Below are 20,963 nucleotides of genomic sequence, written 5' to 3'. Positions count from 1 at the left end.
AGGCTCAATTAACAAAAGGCATCAAATATCTTTATTTCCTGGGTTCTCCCGCAGTCCTTGCCGCATGAGATGTGATATCACAACTCGCACGCACTTGGCGAGGCCGCCACGACTGCATGAGAGCTCGGGATGCTTACGATGACACGAGGGAATTCCGAGCTCGAACACTCGCAGCATCATTGTACTAGAAATGAACACCTGCAGTGCTAGCAGCCCCGCGACCATCGTGCGTTTCCTCTGATCGATCTCGCCTCACGTGCGAAGAGCTATTCGGTTCCGCAAAACAGCCGCTGGAGTAGGCCGCTGCAGCCCAATGCCCAGTGTACTGTATATCTTTGCCAGATCTCAAATTTTGGCTCATCGAATTCAAGATAAAATTTTGTTCATCCTCAGGTGAGCGGAGTCGACGTCGTGCACTTCCAGTCACAGTATTCAGACGATTAAATCTTGAACTAGAATACACCTAAGCTCAAAAGAGTTGGAATTTGAATGTTGAATGTACACTCAGTGAACATGCCTTTGCACGGCTACACACATGTTTTCCTGAAGTGGCGAGTGGCTTTCCCGTTCTACTACTATGACCCCTGCTGAGTGACTGTGCATCCGACACATTGTAAGAGCCTGTTCAGAAGCGACATTGATGTGACCGGAGTGATTGATTCCCCTCAATCCTGAGGAAGACACTGTTCACTTCGGAGTCATTTAATGTATAGCACATGCATGAAGGTGCAGTATCCACTGATGCATTCCCCACATTCAACGCTCATTGTGGAATGATCCATGAATTCGTCTGCCCTTTACAGACCATCAGATTGAACACGGCAGGTGTTGTTATTTCTAGGGAAACCTGCAAGCAACCTCGTGCAATCTGTGTTCTGATCAATGGATGAACGGATATGGAAATGAAAGATGTACGAAGGCTGGAGATTGTTGCATACCGCGCACTGAGCCTGCGTTTCAGCGGGTTCGTTCTAAATCTTTCTAGGGAAAAACATGTTATGGGGGCCTTTAATGTTTTGACTTCTTCGTCGAGTCTGCGTGCATTGAGCAGGTGGGTGTATTTAAGGATGTTCTTAGTTGTCTAATGATCTTCTCTCTAAGTGGTGTTTCTCTTTCAGGGCAAGGTCGGTGAATACGGCCCCATCGCGAATTTACCTTTCAGAAGTCCCAGTTCCAGGTCAAGTACCTGTGTGTTTTGATCGCAAACCTGAAGAGGTATGTGTCGTTCGCATCGCATTATAAACCTTGCGGACACATATGCCAGCATTGCGAAAGCTTTTTCGGAGGTGATCTTGATGTGGCTGGTTCGTTGCTTGCCACCATACCGCGAAAGGATAGCATCACTTCAGAATCGCTTGACGCACAGTAGAGGTGCGGAGGTTCAATGGATCCCGACCCATTTCTGATTTTTATCACCATTCGTAGTCCTCTTCACTGCCTTTTGGGGTCTATCCTGTATCCTGCGGGGCTATGGCGCGCTCGTACTGTCTACTTTGCCCCTCCAATGCTGCTACCACAACTCACTCAGCTCCATGCCGAAATGGTGTACAAAAGACCGCTCTCCATCGTCAGTCCGGATTCACTGTGTCCGTGCCATCTGCTGACTCTCTACCCTCGTGCTTGCGTTTGATCTATCGAGCGTCTATATTACATCTCCTCTCATCTCCAATACTGCTCGTCTTATTATTCGCCCTCGTGATCTTCCACTTCGGCATCCTAGCAATCCCCACCCCATACATCGACCCAACTTCTCCATCTTTTGATTGTGCTCATAAAACTAGGACCATATGGATCGTCATCTGGACCTGCGTTGTGACCATCCTTTCGTGCATCTGGGCTGCTGTCCGTCCAAACATCCCAAGCATCAAAGACAACACTTGGAAAGTTTTCTAACATCGTGCGAGGCTGATGATACTTGCTTTGTTGGTACCAGAGCTCATCACCCTGTTTGCGATGCGACAGTGGGTTTCTGCGCATCGATTAGCAGAGAGACACAAGGGTACGTACACATCAGCCCCTATCGCAACAAACACCCTGACAATACTTCCAAGGGGCGGACCCAAGCGCATGGGTTCTTTGTTATCATGGGAGGCTTAACGTTGTACGAAGGGGATGTACCGATCCAGACACTTGGTCCTGGCAACCTTGATCAACTTGTTCAAGCTGAAGAGATCGATTTTCCGAAGAAAGAGATCAAGGATAGGAACAAAGGCGACTGATTGACAAAGTTTGTCGTGATCGGTCAGACAAGTTGGTTCATACTCCAATGCATCGCACGAAGCACTGAGTGTCTGCCAATTACACCGCTCGAGGTTACGACCCTCGCCTTTGCAACTCTTAACTTTATGACATACGCGTTCTGGTGGGACAAACCTTTGTATGTCCGGGCTCCCGTTGCTGTCATGTGTAACGTACGGAGGGTATCAAAATACAATCGGAGGAAAAAGCACCGCCAAACGAAGTGCTTCTGGACAGTGGAGAAAGGAAAAACTTTCAGTCCGCAGATAACGACCCAGGGAACACGAAAGGGCTGGCGCGAATAGTACTGGACATCATCCTCATCGCTTTCAAGTGTCTTTGTTTGTGGCTGTGGAGAGTGACTGGCGCATAGGATTTTTTGTGTAGGTTTTAGGTCTATCGGATGCACAATCTTTCAAAGAGCAGACATTTAGAGTCCCCACATTTCATGCGGCATTTCATCTAGATAAAAGTCATAACAGTTCTGAGGACATGTGGCTGACTGGGCACTCCGTACTACTCAATTGTATCCTCCTGACTGTGCCCGTGGCGGCTGCTATCATCTTTGGCGCTATTCATCGCATCGCATGGTTATCCCATTCTCCAACGTACAAAGATCAGTATCTATGGTGTTTATACTCTATCGTGTTCATGGGTACTCCACTGCTGATACTTCTATTGATGGTCTTTAGGTACCGCTTGTCTAGACCAACTCTCTATCGATCGAAGTCCAAGTTTTCTAATATGTTTTCCGTCCTTGTGACTGTGCTTCTCCAGCTAACGGCCATTCTGTATACCGTCGCACGATTCACACTATTGGTGAAGCTGTTTCTAACCCTCAGGTCGCTTCTTGCTACTGCATACGAAACAGCGAATTGAACTACCTTTATACTACACATATGATTAACAGCTTGCGCTCGACTGCACGATAGTTTTCATTTTCAGTTGACACCAATATGTTACCACGTACAGACACACTCATTACCATTGACGATCATGGCATGCGCGGGCGCGGCCGGGCTCTGTCCTCTTGACGAGGGGAGCTTCATCACCTCTATAACCCTGTCCTAATATGATTCTGTTGCCAATTCTCTATTGCTTAATTCATATATCAGCGTCTAATGGCGGCGTGCCTCATGTTTAGACGGGGTATTGTACGTGGTGGGGGAGTAATCTAGGCCAGTTCCCTAATCTCCTTTTATGGCCAAGATTTGCCCGTGTCTGCATGAGTGCATTTTCTTTTCGGGTGCACTGCATCACATGTCCTGGTCTGTTCTGTGTTTATTTATCCGTATGCCGCGAACACTGTTTTATCCCATCTTGAATATCATTCTTGCCAGATTCTCCGACTCGGACTGCAGTAGTCAAGGGACTCTTCAATGGAAAGCATCCTCCGCGTAGTCTTCCAAAATATCTCCGCGACTTGATACTTTTACTTCACTCGAGCCATTTCCAGGAAACGCGGAGTATTCATTGAGTCTCAAGATACGTACCCTAGCGGCGTATTTCTAAATTAGTGCGGCCGACGATGAGGATCTCAAGCACTGTCGCCTGGAGATCCTCCAGCGGCCTCGAGGGAACGAACAGTGTCGTGGAATATGTGAAGGAGATCTGTCAACATGGCGCTGACTGGGTTCTATAGGCAACAACAAGGGTCTGCACACGGAAGACAGCGTGCTGCCGCTGACATCTTCTATTTTGAGGACCTACTATTGGCATCACAGGTGTCAATATGAACAGGCGAAGCGAGGACCGGTATCTCCGAGACTCCAGCGTCTACACATCTCTGTGGAAGGATTCAGCATGCGGGCAGACACGAGGCTACAGCGCTTCCCTCCTCCTCTCATCTTCCACTCCCTGAAACTCGACGTGAACGTGGATTTTGGACGCTATACCATCTCAATCGAATTCAAACATGGCGAGGCGCACACCGCGAAGAGCAGACAAACATGGGCCTCTCTTCGTTAACTTTCCTGGCCCTCGTCGCTACTGCGGTAGGTCTATGGAGAGCATGTAGCAGTGCGGATGACGAAAGCTACGAGAATGCACCCCAAGCCTCGCGTTACCCCTTCGCAAGCATGCAGACCGGGACGGCCTATGGCAGCACGTCTCAGAGACCAAGAACAGATCACGCTGGGCCACAGAATGCTCCGGCGCCTCCGGTGTATTCGCCTTACCGTTCGCCGACAACAGACAATTCCAGGGTGCAGAGCACTTATTTGGTGCCTGCGCAGGCCCGTCCTGGGCCTCCTACGAACTACTGGAGTTCGAGGGTACAGAGGACGTACACGGATCCCACATATACGCCTCCTCTGCCTTCGACAACCGCCCGTGCAACGGTACCCGCACATGGGGATGCAGCTCCACCTGCACTATTGTCGCACACTGTTCCTCAAGTGACGTTCCATGATCTCGAAGAAGTCCTCCAAATCCGCATACCAGAGAGCGTGTCTGTAGGTGGAGGAGGCAACCGGCGAGATTTCAACGCGACGCAGCGAGCACCTGCGGAGAGAGCGTACGGCCGCATGCGAAAAGCACAGGCAGAGAGACAGCGCGCGCGGAGCCGTGGAGACAGACCGGAAGTGACGCGGCTCAAAGCTTTGGTAGAAGAAGAAAAGGCGACGGCGGAGAGGCTGAACATGGCTGCAGCCGAGTGCATTTTCAAGGGTGAATATGATCTACCTATGTCATCAGCACGAGCGTGTTCTAATTCGTTGTTATTTCATCTTTGCTGTGATGGGGGCAGAATGCAACAAGGTGCGTACGATGCGGGAGCTGGTAGCCTGAGTATGTTATGCGACTGACATTCGCTCGGTTCGGGCTATCGGGTGGTTAGGGCAGGAAACTAAACAACGTCGATCTGCATGGGCTATATGTCCAGGAAGCGACCAAGTTCGCCGAGGCGAGCATCACAGTAGCGCGGAGCCACGGTTTTGAGTCGCTTAAGCTTATCGTTGGTGGGTCCTCTACCATGATTAAAGTAGATGGATGATGTACTGACTGAGCGAGCCTGGATTCGCAGGTAAGGGCTTACACGCCTCAAACGGTGTTGCGAAGGTGAAGCCCGCGGTTGAGAAGATGCTGAAAAGGTGAGCTTGCATAAGTATCAATAACGGTAGGAAATGCACAACATTCACATCGCGGCCTCTATCGTGCATCACGAGCAGCCGCGGACTTGTCGTGACTGAACAGCGAGGCAATGCGGGCGTACTGATCGTCCAACTGAGCAGCGGAGGATGCGTTTCAGATGACAGCGACGACTTGGATTTGTAGTTAAAAGGTTCGGCATCGCAGTGTATGACTGTGATATGTACTATTCATGTTTCGATTTTGGAGGATATAGCACTTGCTGCCTCTCTATCTGATGATGTACTCTGTAAAATTGACCTGAGAAATACAACGACAGAAGCTCACTTTTAGTTCAGGAAAATTTTCCATTCCAAAGTATCCACGGCGACACAGATAATTTCGAACGTTCACTGGTTCGCCGATGAGGAGGCTGTTAGTGGAGGGTTGGGTCATCATGTCACACCATGCGTCACATTTCGACGAGGGCGGCGGCGGCGGCCCGCGCGTCCGAACGGACGAGCTCAGTGCGAGTCGCAGCTCTCTTCAGTCTCTCACCTGGCTTTGTACTCCTTCATCGTTTCGCCCCAGAATCAGAGATGATGAATGCGTGATAATTTCATAAAATTGAAAGGTAATCATGTTTTAGTGCGGGAGCCGTGGCCCATCGTGGCGGTTCTGGTCAGTCTCCCGAAGGCAGCAACGATGGCGATCCTCCTTCAACCTACAATATAGTCTCCAGATACCCATATCTGAGTTCTGGTACGTGCAGGTCTTTATTACAAGTGTCAGACGACCTCTGGTACGCCTCGGACCCTTGACCCCTTCGAAGCTGCACGGAGAGGCAGGCCCTCGTTAGAGCTCCATTTAGATCAAGTTTTTTTCCTGAAAGGTTCCCAGTCTCACATCTAAATCAAGGTGCGCATCAGATTTACTGACCTAGGACTGCTCTAAATCCCGCGGGAAAAAATCCATTTTCTCACGTCTTTGAGGGTATATTGACCGGGAAACCTTTGTAGGAACTTACCAGGGCCTCTCACCGTTTCATTTTTCGGTCTAGATCGTGCCCATGTCTATAACACCTTTTAGACTCTCGGCGCCTTCAATGTTGGTCAGATGATCATCAAGTGGACGCCCTCGTGCATGATGTTAAGTCCTACCCTATCAGAGCACCAGCGTCTTTCCGTCTGATGGCCACAAAGTTGGTGAGGCCTTGCTTCGAATGGTGTGATATCTTCTGCGACGTTTATAAAAGCGAGCCGATGTGCATTCGGCCGATGCACGACGCTGTGCGATTAAACATACTGGGCATATCGTGATGTTTCCCACTAAAGCGATTTTTCTCGCTTCTGGATATGCTTCTTTCCACCTTTCCACGACTGCTCCGAATCCTTCACCTCGCCGCTCAGATGCGGAAAAGTATCCCATAAGCGTCAGGGCACGACTCGTTCCCACGTGGACTTTGAGCTGTTTCAAGGTCTGCCCTCATCTCTTGTGCCGACTGGTGTGCCAAACTTTACCGTGTATTCACTGACTCTATCTCAAGTTGTTCTTACTCACTACCATCTTCTGTGAAATTGTGGTTATCTTCACCGCCCACCCGAGAATCCTTCACACGAAAGCCCTCCTGGAGCGTATCGATGCTCAGGATCCCACCATCACATACACTCGCCGTCCAGGTCTGAGCGTATGGTACATCGCGGGCTGGCTCCTCCAAATAACAGGCACCCTCATCCGTCTTGCCTGCTATCGCGCACTTGGTCGACAGTTCACATTCGAGCTCGCGATCCGCGACGAGCACAAGCTGGTCACGAGCGGGGCATACGCCGTCGTGCGCCACCCTGCTTACGCTGGGTCCATCATGGTGCTGTCAGGCACGCTGTTGTGCACCTTCGGCCCTGGGTCCTGGATTCGCGAGTGCGGTTGGCTCGAGACGGTCGCGATGCAGTGCGTCGCGGCGCTCTTCGCTGGATGGGCTTCCTGGATCGTGTTCTACCAGATAAAGCGGACGCGTGTTGAGGATGACGCGCTGCGCGAGAAATTCCGGGGGGATTGGGAGGACTGGGCGGAGAGGGTGTCTTACAGGCTCGTGCCGGGACTGTTCTAATGCAGGTGCATGTGCGCACGCTTGGATTTGGCTCCGACGATGGTTTGTCTCTGACGATGGTCATGGGCTCTATACTTGATGGCCAGCTTGCCCAGTACATACTGAGGCATCCACGCCCTATCACAATACTAACTTCGCGTACGAATGCTCGAAAACATCAGAGAGAAAGGGGAACCTAGTACTTTCGCTCGGCCTGTCTTTGAAAAGAGAGAAACAGGATGTGTTAGGGAACAATATACACTATGATACATAGATAAGGTGCACGCAGCGGCCGGGGCGATTCGTGGATTAAGAGTGTGCCCATCTCCGCCAGAGGGCCGATGTCCAATTGTCACACTAGACGGTCCTCGGAAAGAGTCTTTGGATGGTAGCTCGGATAGGTATGTGCACGAGGTATTCTGCGTGATGTAGCGTAGGCTACAGGGCGTTCCGAAGCCTAAACGAGTTGAGTGCGCCTCCTCGAGAAAATGAAGCCAGCGATTGCGACCAAGCAGGTGCCAATGGAGGACATCACCTGAAAAGCAAATAGGTGCACTTCAGCGTAAAAATGCAGCGATCAAAGCGTGCGCGCGCACCCCACTGAAGATCATCGCTCGATCCCATTCAAACCGTTCTCCAAGGAGCGCGCCCTGCACTGGAGTCCCGAGAAGCGACCCGAAAGCCGTCACGAAAAATGCGAATCCTATTCGCTGACTGAACAGCTCAATTCAGTTCCCAGCAAGTACCGCCTCAACCCTGCGACCAAGACGACGTACCCTATTTCAGCCTTATCTTCCGTCATCGAGGCTACGATCGGTGCGAGCAGCGCCAGGTCTGTCAAAAGAGCGTCAGCCCGCGTTACGCCTGTCCGGACGCGAGGAGCGAATTCACATACATGCACCCGTACAAAAACCATACAAAACGGCGAAAGCGATGATGGCGGGGGTAGTCTTGATCCCAAGCATGCCGAACAAGAGCACTGCGACTCCGAGACAGGCGGGAGTGAAAACATTGAACGGCCCCACGGCATCCGCCAAGAATCCACAGACAGCACGGCCTACAATAGAGGACGCATTCGACATGGCTTGCTAGAGTGACAAAGATCGATTAGCTCGTGGGATCACAATCTCGAAGCGGAGGCGCTGAATTGCCATACGGTGTAGAATGCCACGGAATATGCCACGCCGTGAACAGTGGCGAAGAGTTGAAGATAGAAGACTAATATTCATCAGACGGGTCAAGGCTTTCACATCACGTCCACATCACACATCACTGTTGCAAAGCTACTCACTGGGAAAAAAGAGGCCCCAATTAATACAGAACACCCTGAGAGGACGCCATCATCAGAAACTGTGCATGCTATCGGGCAACAAGGGACTTACCCCAAAACGACGAGCACATAGGGCATATCTCTGAGGATTCTCTGCATCCCTTGATGAGGCGGGGTAGTCGGTGATACTTTGTTTGGCGCAGTGTTCCCCGGGCTCATCACCAAGTTTGCTATACTCAGCAAGCCGAGAATGAGGAATGCGCTGGCACGAACGCCCCAAGCAAACCCAACGGAGCCGTGAAACAACCGATTGAGCATGATGGGAAAAGCTATCCCGCCCGCGGACGCTCCTGAATCCCGCAACATCGTGCATGAGCGCTTGAGAATCGAGCACACGGCCTTCTGAACACGCTAATGGACTGAACATACCCGAGAAGACGACACCGATCGCAAAAGCCCTATGATCCTTCCAATGATGAGCTTGGATCGCAACGGCAGGGAGATAGAGCAGTCCGCCTCCGATCCCCATCCCAATGCTTTGGCAGAGAAACATCTGATAATACCGGTCGAGATGGACAAGGGAGAGCATGAAACAACTACCGTGGTATTCAGCGAAGGGGTGTTAGAGCGGGGAACACTTGATATCACGCACGAAAAGACGTAGAGAACGGAGCCCGCGAGAAAAACGGGTTTGAAGTATCCCATGTCAAGCAACTTTCCAGCTGGGAGGCCTGTCGCCACTGTCAAGAAAAGCTGGAAAGAGCCGATCCAGCTATTCTTGGACGCAGAAGCGGTATGGGAGCGAGTATAGAGTTCCTGGAATACCCCAAACGAATTCGTCTGGCCCAGCACACAGAAAAGAGTCATCCAGCTGCCAGTGATAATCGGTCATGAATGCCAAAATTAAGACATTGATGGACTAGGTATGTACGTACCCTCCCATGACGGCCAACCAAGGGCGCAAGCTGCCCTCCTTATCACGAGGCGAGTCAGCGCGTTCCTTCGTATCCGACAACACAGCGGAGGGGAGGTCTGCATGATCATGAAGCGTCGGACTGTCCATGTGGGATTGTAATTGAAGAAAAGCGAGAGGACGGCTTTGGGTCGGCCACGGAACAGCCCGGTGTCAAGACACACTCAGTACACCAGCTCCGTAAAATAGAGCGGAAAGCATGTACTAAGCGTCAAATGGAAGACCACGCCAGAACGTAGCCGTCCGCGTCTGCCGCGGAAGTATGCTGCTCATGCGTGATGAGCCCTTGCTACAAGTGCTTGGCCGTCCCTTACCTCTCTAAGAGATGTAGTCACGAATACATAACTATGGGTGTATCACTCACCTCGGCTATACACCATCGTGCCGACATCGACATGTGAGAGACTGGAGGCGCCGGTCAGGTCGTCTAAACATGCCGCTAGGGTGGTGGAGATTGTGAAGAGTCGCTCATCGGTCATTCAGACGTCACGACTCGCGCGTGAGTTTGGCCTTCAAGACACCTACATGAACAAGGTGATGTCGATAAAAAAAACCCCACGAGCTCTCAAACCTCCTCAGTGAAACCAGACAACAATTCAGAAGCGTCGATTGGACAGCCATGTCGTTCTCCTCCTGCGCCTGGTCGAGCTGCTGATACTTGGCGCGTGCAATCTCGGCGCTCCGATATCCATCACAATGCCTTCGTCGAGTCCGCGGAGCATATGAAAACGAAATACAGCCGAAAGGGACAGGCAGGACAAGAGATTGGAAGCTCTGATGGTGGAGCAAGGCGCAAAGGTGTGTCCGCCACACAGAAATCACCGCAGCCTACCGCAGCGCCCCATTCGGCCGCTCGAGCCCCGCGCATCGCACCGCCATCGCGTCCAGCACGACAGACGATTGCCAGCCAGAAAGTCATTCTGAAGTCCCCGTTGATCCAGCTGGGCCCGTTAGTGACCTTATGAGATCGGCTTGACAAGGAGGTGGGTGTAGATTGATGGAGTGGACACCTGCCTGGTAAACCTTCCTGAACCTGACGCGAATCGAGCCACGGAAGCCCTAATCAGCGCTCAATCGCCTGTCGGCCCGTCTAATGTGTACCACTCTCAGCTCACTTGCGCTGTACGCTGAGGGGCATCAAACTCTGACCACGACGGCGGCGGCACTGACCAGATCTCGCACAACGGCAACAAATCCACCAAACAACATCTTCCATCCGTCCGCGCCCTTGCCTGCCGTCCAGATCTAGTCCAAGGCACATTCGGACTGGAAAGGTCACGAGGTGCGGTTCGCTATCGCATAGGCGCATGCGTGTATATACACATCCAAAATAGGAGAGCGGCACAGCGGTATGTGCATGGGTATCATTCGACAACACAGAACGCGCAGGGCACAGGGGATTCAGAGGCGCGGGGAGCGCTCGCAAGCAGCACACTCCCGTGAGCGCTAGACCACCTGGCTTCCTTTGCGCCGCGCGACCATCTGCCGCGCTATTCCTACACCCACCGTCCCCGCGACCGACATCACCTGCACCCGCACCGCACCATCATCAGCCTCAATCATACCCTGCCCGAATAAAGCCCGTTGCTCACCGCACTGAAGATAATGGGCCGCGACCATGTGAAGGTGGTCCCCAACAGGGCGCCCTGCACAGGCGTGCCGAACAGAGATCCGAACGAGGTTAGGAAGAACGCGACGCCCATCCGCAACCTGTCACGGCGTCAGCCGACCCCGATCGAGCGCCCAGAGCTCACACGAACGAACGCACCCGATCTCGCCCTTATTCGCAGTCAGCGTCGCGATCGTTGGCGCGAGGAGGGAAACGACTGCACCCGAACGAACCCGAATCTTCAGAAACGACAACGAATTCAGAATGAAAAGGAGGCGCGCACACGCACATGCGCCGGTGAAAAAGCCGTAGATGATCGCAAACACCACGATCCCCGCCGTCGATCGGATCCCCAACAGCGCAAAGAGCATGATCCCTGGCCCCAGACAGGCCGGGACGAAGTTGTTGAACGGGCCAACGGTGTCCGCCAGGAAGTTGGGGATCGTCCGGCCCAGAATCGAGGCTCCGTTCATGATCGCTAGCTGCGAGCGACGGCGGGTTAAATCACCCGGTGTCAGGTGAGCTCAGTGAAGCCTACCGTGTAGAATGAGAAAGTGACACCGGCGCCGTGGAGGATGGAATATAGTTGGATATAAAAATCTGTTTTGTCGTCAGCGGGGCGATCAACGTCCAGACGACGGAGGATTGCTCACACGGGAAAAAGAGACCCCAGTTCACGCAAAATGCGCTGTCGTCTTTGGCTTCAACAACGTGTGTGCACCGAGGGACACTCGCCCTGAACGACTCACCCGAATATGACCAACAGAAACGGAACATCTCTCGCCATTCCCGCTAGACCGCTCGGCGCTGCTTGACCCCCTGGAGGCTTTCCTGTGCTAGGAGGGCGAGGGCTCATGATCAGATTCGCAATGACCAGCAAGCCGAGGATGAGGAACGCGGAAGCGCGGACGCCCCACGCGAACCCCACGGAGTTGTGGAACAGCTGGTTCAGCATGATGGGGAAGATGATGCCCCCGACGGATCCGCCTGAAGCACCGCACGAGCACACGGGGATGAGCAGAGGCACAAAGAAACAGTGGGTTCCGCATACCGGTGAAGACGATGCCGATCGCAAAAGCGCGGCGCGCTTGCCAATGATGGGCCTGGATAGCAACGGCTGGGAGGTAGATGAGGCCGCCACCGATTCCCATGCCCAGACCTTGAGACAGAAATATCTGATAGTATTTGTCGACGTGGGCGAGAGACAGCATGAAGAGGCTGGAAGAGGAGAGTGCGTCAGAGGTGCTCCCACCCAAAAGCAAAAAAGTCGAGACTGACGAAAAGACATAGAGCAAAGAGCCCGCGAGGATGGTCTGTCTGAAATATCCCATATCCAGAAGCTTTCCTGCGGGCAGGCCCATGCCGACTAGGAAGAAGAGCTGGACGGAGCCGATCCAGCTGACTCTAGATGCGGAGGCGGCGCCATCGCGGGTGTAGAGGTCCTGGTAGACTCCGAACGCGTTGGAGTAGCCAAAGGTGCAGAAGAGGCAGATCCAGCTGGCGCGGAAGAGGTGGGGTCAGCGAGAGGGCGGCGATGAAAATCAATGAGAGGCACACCCGCCGAGAATGGTGAGCCATGCGCGAAGGCCGCCGTCGACGCGGACGGGCGCGGCGGGCTTCTCCTGGGCAGAGGGGACGGTGTCTGGCTCCGCTTGAGGCTGGGATTGAGGGTTCGGAATGTCCATGAGAGGGAAGGTGCGGAGAGAAGAGAGGGGTGAGGAGATGGGGGAGGGAAGAGGAGACGGTCATGGCTTGAATGGACCGCGGAGACATGGAGGCAGGAAGGGCCCACGGTGCTGATCAGAACGAGCCGTCGAGAGCGCGATGGGCCACAGCAGAGCGCTGAAGCTGAGGAAGACACTGTGTGCAGAATGCTTCCATTCGAGGGGCATCACCGGTGCTCTATCTGGGACCAAAAACTGGGACATGCAGAAGGCGACGAAACTGCGCTAGCTGAGCGCTGCCGGTGTCTTGTCTTTCACCGGCAGCTCACACGTTCGCATCGCCACGTGCACAACTTACATGGAGTTGGATGGTATTCTGTGCTACAGCCCAGATCTGGATCCTTCTAGTGCCACCATGAGATGATCGATATTTGATTGATTACTGTGAAGAGTCTGTTTTGCTCTGGAACATGTGCCTGTACAAAAAAACGGAGAATGGAGTAAATGGATGCGGAAGGCATAGAGTGATTGCTGTGTCATAACGAATAGAAACGCTATAGTGGGTCCGAGGAAAAGTAACACACCAAGGCGATCGAACTACAGGGTGCCGTCCAAGACGGCGGTTGCTGCTGTACAGAAACACCTCATCGTGGTGCGCACAACCCTTTACCATTGACTCAATCGTGCTTGTGCGACAAGATAAAGTCGACGTATTTAGACAGGAATGGAACGACGCTGCCAAGCTCCCTGAGGTGTAGTGACGCCTCCAGAGTCTTCGTGACGTCGAGCGTCCTCGCCTCGCCTCCCGTAAACCGGTCGTAAAAATCGACCAGCTTCACCGCAGGAATAGGCGCGCCCTCGGCCCCCACCCGCGTCGCCGCGCGCTTCACCATGTCGATCCATTCCACAGTTCCGATGGGCCGTACTGCCCAGTTCGTATGCTTCATCACCCATTCGACGACCTCCGTCCAAGGCGTTTCCGTGACATTCTCAACGTGCCAGTACGTCGTCGAAAACGGCGCCGAGACGCCCTCCTGGTCGATAACGCAGAGATCCACAACGACATCCGCGGCGACATCTATGGGCACCCAACGGATGCTCTGCACGACTCTCACATCAGTAATCCCTGACTTTGCTAGCTGCTTCGTGCACTTACCGGGAGCTGTGCAGGAACCACCCCACTTTCTACACTCGACAGGAGCAGAATTGGGATGTACTCGGCCATGTTCCACGCGCCGCTGATGCTCGATCCAGACAGCTGTCCACACCGGATGACCGTTGCCGCGAGCCCAGTCTCCCTCGCTGCATTGTCAATAACCCTTTCGACCACGTACTTCGCTTGCCCATATCCCGATTCTTTCTTCACCACCTCCGGGTCGTCCATCGCTCTCTCGGGGATGGGTCCATCTCCTTGAAAGCCCAGCGCCGCAGCGATCGACGAGACAAAAATGAACTTGGGTGGGCAGGTTCGCCGCGAGGAAAGCGCGAGGTCGATCAGATGACGGACGCCTGCTATCTGCGTGCGCTCAAAGTTGTCCACCGTGACGTTAAAGTTCATCTGCCAGGCCAGATGCACGATGTGCGTCACGTCCGACCGAATCTGAACGTGTGAGGGGTTCGAACTCAGGTGAACGAAATGCTCGCAACAACTGTGCACTCACCCTTTCTAGGACAGTACCTTCAAGTCCTAAGTCAGGCGACGATAGGTCGACGTACATTATCTCGATTTTGGCCGCGGCTTCATCAAGAATGTTTGGATCGATCCCTCGAGTTGTAAATGCAATTTGCTGCCTCTGTATCGGGTCTAAACCATCTGCAGGCCTGTTGAAGCAATAGACTTTGTGCACATCGGATCGCCGAGCAAGCGATGCCAGAACATGACTGCCCAGCGACCCCGTAGTTCCTGTAATGAGAAAAGAAAACATGTGTGGGTCATGCGGGGCGGTGGCTTCTGGGACGTGACGAGTAAAACCAGAAGAAAATCGATCAACGAGCCGAGAAATGTGAAGACGTCGGTCCTCAGCGGTGTCCGTATCGGCAAACCCTGAGACGCGACGCAAGAGAAAGGATGTCAAATCCTCGATGGTGGGATTCTCGTAGACCAGTAAGGACGACACATGATCCGTCGCCGTCGAGGTCCGTCGTACGATAGCCATAAGCGCAGAGCGAATTTGTATCGCTTGCAGCGAGTCGGCACCTACTGGCCAGAATGAGGTCGTGGTGTATTCGGACTGTTAAACACTCGCCGTTGTCAAATAAGTTGCTACGCTCGTCGATTTTGCGCCCGAGAGCTTCCGAGACAACATTCTTGACGAAGGCTAGGAGATGGGTGTGATCTAAGGTCTCGGGGACAGGTACAGAGGCTTGGCTGTCGATCTCTAGCCTAGAATAAGCCTCTTCGATCTCACTTGAATAGAGGCGAAGGGTTTCATTCGTTTTGACGGAACCCTTGTCGGTGAGAGCTATCGGCTTCGCGTCAGATCGGACCAAGACCATCTCGCGGAGTAACCGAGAATGCTTCGGTACTATCTCATTCGCATGCGCGATCGTCGGCCATACCTTATCCAAGAACTCGAATTCACTCCCTCCGGTTTCGACGGGTTCTAGAATAACGCCATTGAGAAAGTGGCCAGATCCGAAAACAACGACGCGCGAGATGTAGGGGTCCTTGAGCAGAAGAGTCTCTTGATAGTCCAACCGATTAGTAGACTGCATTGAACGTTGCTGGTGATGAAAACTCACCAATCTGCTTCGTGTCAGTCTTTTCTCCGTTGCTTAATACAATCTATCGAACACGTCAATCATGTTGTTTTTCCAAAAAAAAATGTGACACCTGCGACAGAGTCCCTTCGCCCAACATGTTTCCAAAGACCTTTCGGTGAGGGTCAAAGTGAAGAAGAAAGCAAACGAAGATATCGACCAACCTGATATACTCGGATGGGGAGACCACAGGTCGTTCGTCGCAAATCCTACAGGATCTGTGTGGTTGATGATTGCGGGGGAGGCATCGCGACCGGGCTGTGGAAAACGAAGATCACCACCACGGCGAAGATAGAAAGCGTCGCGAAATCTTACCGAAACAATGAGCTCCCTGACTTCGGGATTATCGTCTACAGGAAGGAAGTGAAGATTATAATTGTCGTGGAATCGAATATACATCCAATCCCCTCGGACATTTGTTGACGGAAAGTCCATCGTCCCAATGCTGTTAATTTCAGTCCTAAAGATCCGCATCGTCAGTATGCCTTCCAAAGTACTACGACACAATGCTTACATTCCGTAACACGTTATCAAGGATACACCGTGGCCAACGAGGGCGTCGCCGCAGGAGCGCCGCAAAGGCGCACCGCCATACATCACCCTCTTCGCTCGTGATAAAACTCGGATACCAGACTCGCCTGCGAGGAAGATGTCCTCCAAAATTGCAGGAGCGAGAAATGCGATACACGGCTCCAGAAGCTCCAGGTGGCGAACGACGCTCTCTCTCGTGACCGGGGACTTCGTGGACACGAACGTAGGCAAGACACCGCTTCCGAGAGGCCACATGATGTATAGAAACCCGCCAAGACCCTTTAGAATCTAAGTTAGCACGCAAAAACTACGTCGAAAAAGGGAAAGAGACGGACGTGAGCCAACGGCAGAGGGCCATACACCGTGTCGCCAACATACAAATCGCCAGAAATACTTCTCGCGCCGCTGATCAGGCCGCGATGAGTGATTGGTATTAGTTTCGGGAACCCTGGATGCGAATGACTCAGATCTCTATTGAAGCTCTTCGCAAGCGAACGTACCCGTAGACCCAGAGGTATGCATATAAATGACGGGCCGGTCCAGTTCCTTCGAGGTGCTCTGAGCTGTGGAAGCGGGCCTCACAAATGGTCCCAGTTCGCTGCCGGCATGCGGTTCATAAGGCATCTGAATCACGAGCAAGTTGGGAAGGGAATCCTTCATTTCTTGAGCAAGGTGGAGATGCCTGTCGTCAACTAGAATCATATTAGCGGCCGAGGTTCGTATGAGATGCTCCAGAGCGGCGACGCTATTCCTTGTGGAAAGTAAGACCGGCTGAATAACGCTTCAGAGAGGTTCGGCAAGAATGGCATCATGCGTGACGCATACCGTCCATCCAAGAAGAAATGCCGCTACTTCGTACACATAGTACGTGTAACTGCTGTCCGCCAAGATGCAAACATGAACCGCGATTGGGTTCCCAGGGGCTCTATAGGCTTGACCTGACAAGAGGAGGCAAGACGCAACGCGTGTCGCATCCGCAAGAAGCCCGCTCCAGAGGATGGTGCGGACAGGATGTGTGCCGTCGTCGGCGTCTATGACCTTGCAAAACGGTCGCTCGGGATTGACGTGCCCTATGCCCAAGTACACATCAGGGAGAAGAATATCGTAGAGGCTGATGGGACAAGGCTCCATGGCATTTGCGTGAATGCTTATGTGAGGTTCTTCAATTGCAAGGTCTTTTATCCTCGCATCCCCGCCAGAGTCAGTATCTGGGAGGCCCATCAAGGTTCCATCAAATGGGGACTACAGCCAATCATGCTACGAGCGCATTCGATACTCGTCAGGCGAAATTGTCAGCCTTCCCCGCTCTCCATAGACTTGACGCTAGCCATGTCCACGGGCTTCAGTCTTGGTCCCTTCATCAATCCCACTTGCTCACCTCAAAATAGAATAGTATCCTGATGCGCTGTGACCGTATCCTAATCACTCATGAGGAAACGCCAAATCTCAGGCTTACAGGGGCCATAGAAGCTGTTGCTCATGCGAGAGCACCTGTCGGACGCATCGATGAAAAGAACGACACGGACAGCGCCCAAGAACGAACTCACACGAACATTGAATTCGTAACAGGGTCCCATCTACACACCTGACTGGCGCCCGATGGGTCCTGGCGCTTTTACAACGGCTGATCACAAGGGCCTAGTTCCAAGCCCTTTTAGAATGCGGGATACAGACATAAACGCCAGAGCCTTACCTGAGGCTCGGGGTCGGTAGACGACTCCCCGATGCCGCGCCTAAGAATATGTGATGAATAGCATCATGATTACGCTGAGACACACGAGGTATGTACGAGTACACAAAACAGGTAAGATAAGAGGTGGCTTCGATGACGGCATCTCGCTGAATATGTTCTGTGTTGCAAGCTACAGTTCATTCAGGGCACGGGAGGATCGATTGGGACTTACAGGCGTGGGCGTGCTTGATCAAATCGGCGGCACGCTCGGCAAGGATATACACCGGCACTTGCGTGTGTCCAGAGGGTATAAACGGCTTCCAGAAAAATCAGCGCCATGAATGGTCGGACCGACTGCGGCATGAACTCACGAATGCGGAGGCGTCCACGACCCTCAGACCCACAGTCCCTTTCACAGTCAAGTCCGCGTTGAGCGCGCCGCTTCCTCTCCCAACGCTCCCCGTTCTACCCATGGCCGACGTCCCGCACATGTGAAATACAGTAAAGGCAGAGTTCCTCGCATACTGCTCGATCTCCGCGTCCGTCTGCGCTTGAGCGAAAGATCCGAACTCTTCCAAGATCCAGTCGTTCCACGCAGGCGCCGACAAGTATCTACGGGCGGCCTTGATGGATTCGCGGATGGTGAATATGTCGAAGTCGGTACTGAAAAAGTTCGGTTGAATCACAGGATACTCAAAGGGATCCTTCGAGGCCAACGTGACATTGCCGCCTTGTATACTTGACGTTAGAGCAAGGAATAGTCTCAGGGAGCAAGCGTGACGTACGTGTCGAGGGAGAAATGAGATTAGTGAATACGGTAAGGAAATGGCCGCCAGGCGGCGGAGGTTCTGAAAAAGATATGAAACTATCCTGGAAGCGGCACGATTACATGAGACGGGCATAGAGAAAGCAGGATCACTGCGTACTGAAAAAAATAGTTGGTAATGGGCGGAGGTAGGGCCAGCGCTCGGATCTGCCGCAGATTCGAAGATCGACGAATTGCCGGGTAGTCTCAACCAGCCAACTTGGTTGCTCGGCCCGATAACCAGCTCTCCGGTGCGGGTGCTCTCCCACTGCTGTAGCTGTTCTGCAAGCAATGTCGCGTTCGCTGTCAGATTGTCGAGGGTATTCGTTGAGTTGACAGTATATGACGACGACACCAGAGGATGATCCTGTAGTCAAAACGTCGACACGAGCGTATACTGTATTATATCATGCCTCGTACCTGCAAGTTCTGACCCACATCAGGCAGGTCCACGATCGTTTCAATGCCGAGTGAAGATAGCAATGAAGCATCCCCGACACCGGACAGAAGTACTATGAACGCCACCACAGTCATTCAGCTCAAAACCGACAAATTGACAATGAAAAGGCATACAGATGTGGGGCGTCATGATCGCACCTGCGGAGAGCACGACCTCCTCGTGTGCATTCAAAGTATAAACACGACCTATTTATTCGAGAGGGAACGCATGATGCTCCGCACACGCGAGAAAGAAGAAATAAAAACACGCACTGGACGCGTTCTGTGCGAGCTGCACCCCTCGGAAGACCGCTTTGCCTGATTGCGTGCCCGTGCGAAGTACCTTGGTGACTTGGGTGTTGACCAAGACATCGAGATTTGAGCGACGAAGGGCTGGCGCGATGTAAGCCGTAGCCGAATTGACGCGTTCGCCATCTGCGATCTACATGATCTGAGAAACGACGTGAATTGGAGTACATTCTCTGATGTCGTACCGTGAACTGGAACCAGCCTGCACAATCCATAAAATTTCCATGTTCATGAATATTTCTAGTGGTGCTTACTGATGCCTAGGGTATTCCCCGAGTTGGCGTCGAGGTTGAAGGGAAATTCTGCCGACAACTCGAGGGAAGCATTGATGACTCGAGGATCCGTCGGAAGGGCATATCCGGCCAAGCTGACGCCCACAGGTCCTATAATGAAAGGATTGAAATCTCTTCAAAACCTACCGAGAGACTGCGACTCACCATAATGGCCATGGATAGACGGATCAATCTCGCCAGTAGTATTGTGATGATCGGCGGGGGGCACGAGTTTCTCCATCTCAAATGCAAATAAGATTGAGCTCGCTGATGCAGGATCAATTCGCACAGACAGATAGAACGGCACATACCTTTCGCACATAGGGCTGCACTGAGTCCCAAGACCACCCGTCATCCCCAGTCACGTTCGCCCAGCGATCCCAGTCGTCCTTTGAGCCTCTGGTATAGGCCATATAGTCTATTCGAGGCTCGAATTAGCACGTGGCAGCCTGTCAGGAGAGAAAAAACTGTACTGATTGACGTGGATCCGCCTAGGACATGGCCCCGCGTGTATGGAATTGTGCGACCATTCAACCCCGGCTGCGCAGCAGTCGTGAAATTCCAGTCCTAGCGCAGATATAATCATGAGAATCGCTCGGCGCGCGTAATGAAACGACTTGCAAATTGTGAGCCTCCCAGCCTACTAGCAAATCCCGGGACCCTGATGTTCAAGTTCTGGTAGTCGCTGAACACAAATTTCGGATAAAGCGAAAGTGAGAACGCGTAACGAAGAAGATGCACAAGAGCTTACCTTGAGCCTGCCTCGATTAAAAGAACCCTCGTGCCGATGTCTTCTGTCAGACGGTTCGCTATGACGCCTCCGCCAGCGCCGCCTGGCACTCATCAGTACTAGTAAGGAGGAAATACATATGCAGACTCACCACCAACTACGATGTAGTCATAATTTGACTTGCCGGGGAGCTGCGACGGGTTTGTGTAGAGTGCTCCGAGTGCAGGCGCGAGAAAGAGAGAGAGAGCGAAAAGGTAAGACATTTCGCGTCGTCGACAGTTGGCAGTCGAGAGAAACCCAAGCGATGCAATGGGCAAAGCACGGCGCTGGGGCGTAAATTGCGCATCAATAGGCGGGGGAGGGCGGACATATGTACGGTGGTTGTAGTCGGCGCGTAGAAGATTGAAACGTGACGTGCAACCCTTGGATATCTTGGATTCCCACACCTTCTAGGGCCGCGACTGGCATGTTGATTGAAAGCGACGGCACAAGGCACGTCTTCCCAGCAATCAGTGGCAAGATCTCCAGAGCTCTGAATGG

At 52.7% G+C, this 20,963-nt stretch overlaps 8 protein-coding genes across 8 annotated transcripts; 4 read left to right on the top strand and 4 right to left on the bottom strand.

The window, feature by feature from the left end:
* Positions 1-509: 509 nt before the first annotated feature.
* On the top strand, positions 510-2,166 carry HETIRDRAFT_433430 (uncharacterized protein). The gene is made up of 7 exons (XM_009546082.1): positions 510-726; positions 804-911; positions 962-1,051; positions 1,172-1,215; positions 1,265-1,371; positions 1,426-1,999; positions 2,052-2,166. The coding sequence occupies exon 6, from the start codon at positions 1,471-1,473 to the stop codon at positions 1,891-1,893; it is 423 nt and encodes a 140-aa protein (XP_009544377.1). The 5' UTR covers positions 510-726; positions 804-911; positions 962-1,051; positions 1,172-1,215; positions 1,265-1,371; positions 1,426-1,470; the 3' UTR covers positions 1,894-1,999; positions 2,052-2,166.
* A 2,150-nt stretch (positions 2,167-4,316) lies between these two features.
* Positions 4,317-5,042, top strand: HETIRDRAFT_311728 (uncharacterized protein; the record flags this gene model as incomplete). The annotated part of the gene is made up of 1 exon (XM_009546081.1): positions 4,317-5,042. One exon carries the CDS (start codon positions 4,317-4,319, stop codon positions 5,040-5,042), a length of 726 nt encoding a protein of 241 aa, XP_009544376.1.
* Positions 5,043-5,077: 35 nt separating this feature from the next.
* Positions 5,078-5,463, top strand: HETIRDRAFT_247562 (uncharacterized protein; the record flags this gene model as incomplete). Its single annotated transcript, XM_009546080.1, has 3 exons — positions 5,078-5,195; positions 5,261-5,327; positions 5,406-5,463. Coding segments are annotated over 3 exons (243 nt in total), but the record flags the coding sequence as incomplete, so codon positions are not given.
* A 1,534-nt stretch (positions 5,464-6,997) lies between these two features.
* On the top strand, positions 6,998-7,411 carry HETIRDRAFT_47230 (uncharacterized protein; the record flags this gene model as incomplete). Its single annotated transcript, XM_009544912.1, has 1 exon — positions 6,998-7,411. A coding segment is annotated over one exon (414 nt), but the record flags the coding sequence as incomplete, so codon positions are not given.
* A 436-nt stretch (positions 7,412-7,847) lies between these two features.
* On the bottom strand, positions 7,848-9,527 carry HETIRDRAFT_103253 (MFS monocarboxylate transporter; the record flags this gene model as incomplete). Its single annotated transcript, XM_009546079.1, has 9 exons — positions 7,848-7,925; positions 7,987-8,104; positions 8,167-8,224; positions 8,286-8,478; positions 8,547-8,608; positions 8,682-8,716; positions 8,773-9,010; positions 9,090-9,256; positions 9,313-9,527. 9 exons carry the CDS (start codon positions 9,525-9,527, stop codon positions 7,848-7,850), a joined length of 1,164 nt encoding a protein of 387 aa, XP_009544374.1.
* A 1,353-nt stretch (positions 9,528-10,880) lies between these two features.
* On the bottom strand, positions 10,881-12,957 carry HETIRDRAFT_63463 (MFS monocarboxylate transporter). Its single transcript, XM_009545004.1, has 10 exons — positions 12,800-12,957; positions 12,521-12,739; positions 12,294-12,460; positions 11,992-12,229; positions 11,896-11,930; positions 11,781-11,842; positions 11,532-11,724; positions 11,402-11,459; positions 11,226-11,343; positions 10,881-11,160 (listed from the first exon to the last, which is right to left on the bottom strand). The coding sequence occupies exons 1-10, from the start codon at positions 12,925-12,927 to the stop codon at positions 11,080-11,082; spliced, it is 1,299 nt and encodes a 432-aa protein (XP_009543299.1). The 5' UTR covers positions 12,928-12,957; the 3' UTR covers positions 10,881-11,079.
* Positions 12,958-13,539: 582 nt separating this feature from the next.
* Positions 13,540-17,338, bottom strand: nps5 (tridomain enzyme adenylation-thiolation-dehydrogenase). The gene is made up of 12 exons (XM_009546078.1): positions 17,023-17,338; positions 16,698-16,968; positions 16,533-16,645; positions 16,181-16,476; positions 15,982-16,126; positions 15,831-15,924; positions 15,744-15,778; positions 15,649-15,691; positions 15,108-15,590; positions 14,568-14,950; positions 14,063-14,506; positions 13,540-14,006 (listed from the first exon to the last, which is right to left on the bottom strand). The coding sequence occupies exons 1-12, from the start codon at positions 17,326-17,328 to the stop codon at positions 13,584-13,586; spliced, it is 3,036 nt and encodes a 1,011-aa protein (XP_009544373.1). The 5' UTR covers positions 17,329-17,338; the 3' UTR covers positions 13,540-13,583.
* Positions 17,339-17,934: 596 nt separating this feature from the next.
* On the bottom strand, positions 17,935-20,804 carry aao1 (aryl-alcohol oxidase 1). The gene is made up of 16 exons (XM_009545002.1): positions 20,575-20,804; positions 20,445-20,526; positions 20,315-20,378; positions 20,167-20,260; positions 20,005-20,111; positions 19,859-19,934; positions 19,676-19,804; positions 19,607-19,623; positions 19,386-19,554; positions 19,248-19,319; positions 19,095-19,186; positions 18,796-19,041; positions 18,655-18,739; positions 18,241-18,599; positions 18,102-18,186; positions 17,935-18,047 (listed from the first exon to the last, which is right to left on the bottom strand). Coding segments are annotated over exons 1-16 (1,791 nt in total). The 5' UTR covers positions 20,687-20,804; the 3' UTR covers positions 17,935-18,045.
* Between the last annotated feature and the right edge of the window lie 159 nt (positions 20,805-20,963).

The sequence above is a fragment of the Heterobasidion irregulare genome (genome assembly GCF_000320585.1).
Source record: "Heterobasidion irregulare TC 32-1 unplaced genomic scaffold scaffold_03, whole genome shotgun sequence".
Classification (NCBI taxonomy): domain Eukaryota; kingdom Fungi; phylum Basidiomycota; class Agaricomycetes; order Russulales; family Bondarzewiaceae; genus Heterobasidion; species Heterobasidion irregulare.
This window is presented reverse-complemented; position numbering and strand designations above follow the sequence as displayed.

Coding starts and splice junctions, on each gene's coding strand:
- aao1 (XM_009545002.1), bottom strand. CDS start 20,686: ATGTCTTACCTTTTCGCTCTCTCTCTCTTTCTCGCGCCTGCACTCGGA. Junction 20,379..20,444: donor TTAATCGAGGCAGGCTCAAG/GTAAGCTCTTGT, acceptor ATTTGTGTTCAG/CGACTACCAGAACTTGAACA. Junction 18,187..18,240: donor TCGTGGACGCCTCCGCATTC/GTGAGTTCATGC, acceptor TTTTTCTGGAAG/CCGTTTATACCCTCTGGACA.
- HETIRDRAFT_433430 (XM_009546082.1), top strand. CDS start 1,471: ATGGCGCGCTCGTACTGTCTACTTTGCCCCTCCAATGCTGCTACCACA.
- nps5 (XM_009546078.1), bottom strand. CDS start 17,328: ATGGAGCCTTGTCCCATCAGCCTCTACGATATTCTTCTCCCTGATGTG. Junction 16,969..17,022: donor CATTTCTTCTTGGATGGACG/GTATGCGTCACG, acceptor AGCGTTATTCAG/CCGGTCTTACTTTCCACAAG. Junction 16,646..16,697: donor GCATACCTCTGGGTCTACGG/GTACGTTCGCTT, acceptor ATTCGCATCCAG/GGTTCCCGAAACTAATACCA.
- HETIRDRAFT_63463 (XM_009545004.1), bottom strand. CDS start 12,927: ATGGACATTCCGAACCCTCAATCCCAGCCTCAAGCGGAGCCAGACACC. Junction 11,460..11,531: donor CGGCTTTTTCACCGGCGCAT/GTGCGTGTGCGC, acceptor GTTCGGGTGCAG/TCGTTTCCCTCCTCGCGCCA. Junction 11,161..11,225: donor GGCCCATTATCTTCAGTGCG/GTGAGCAACGGG, acceptor GTGCGGGTGCAG/GTGATGTCGGTCGCGGGGAC.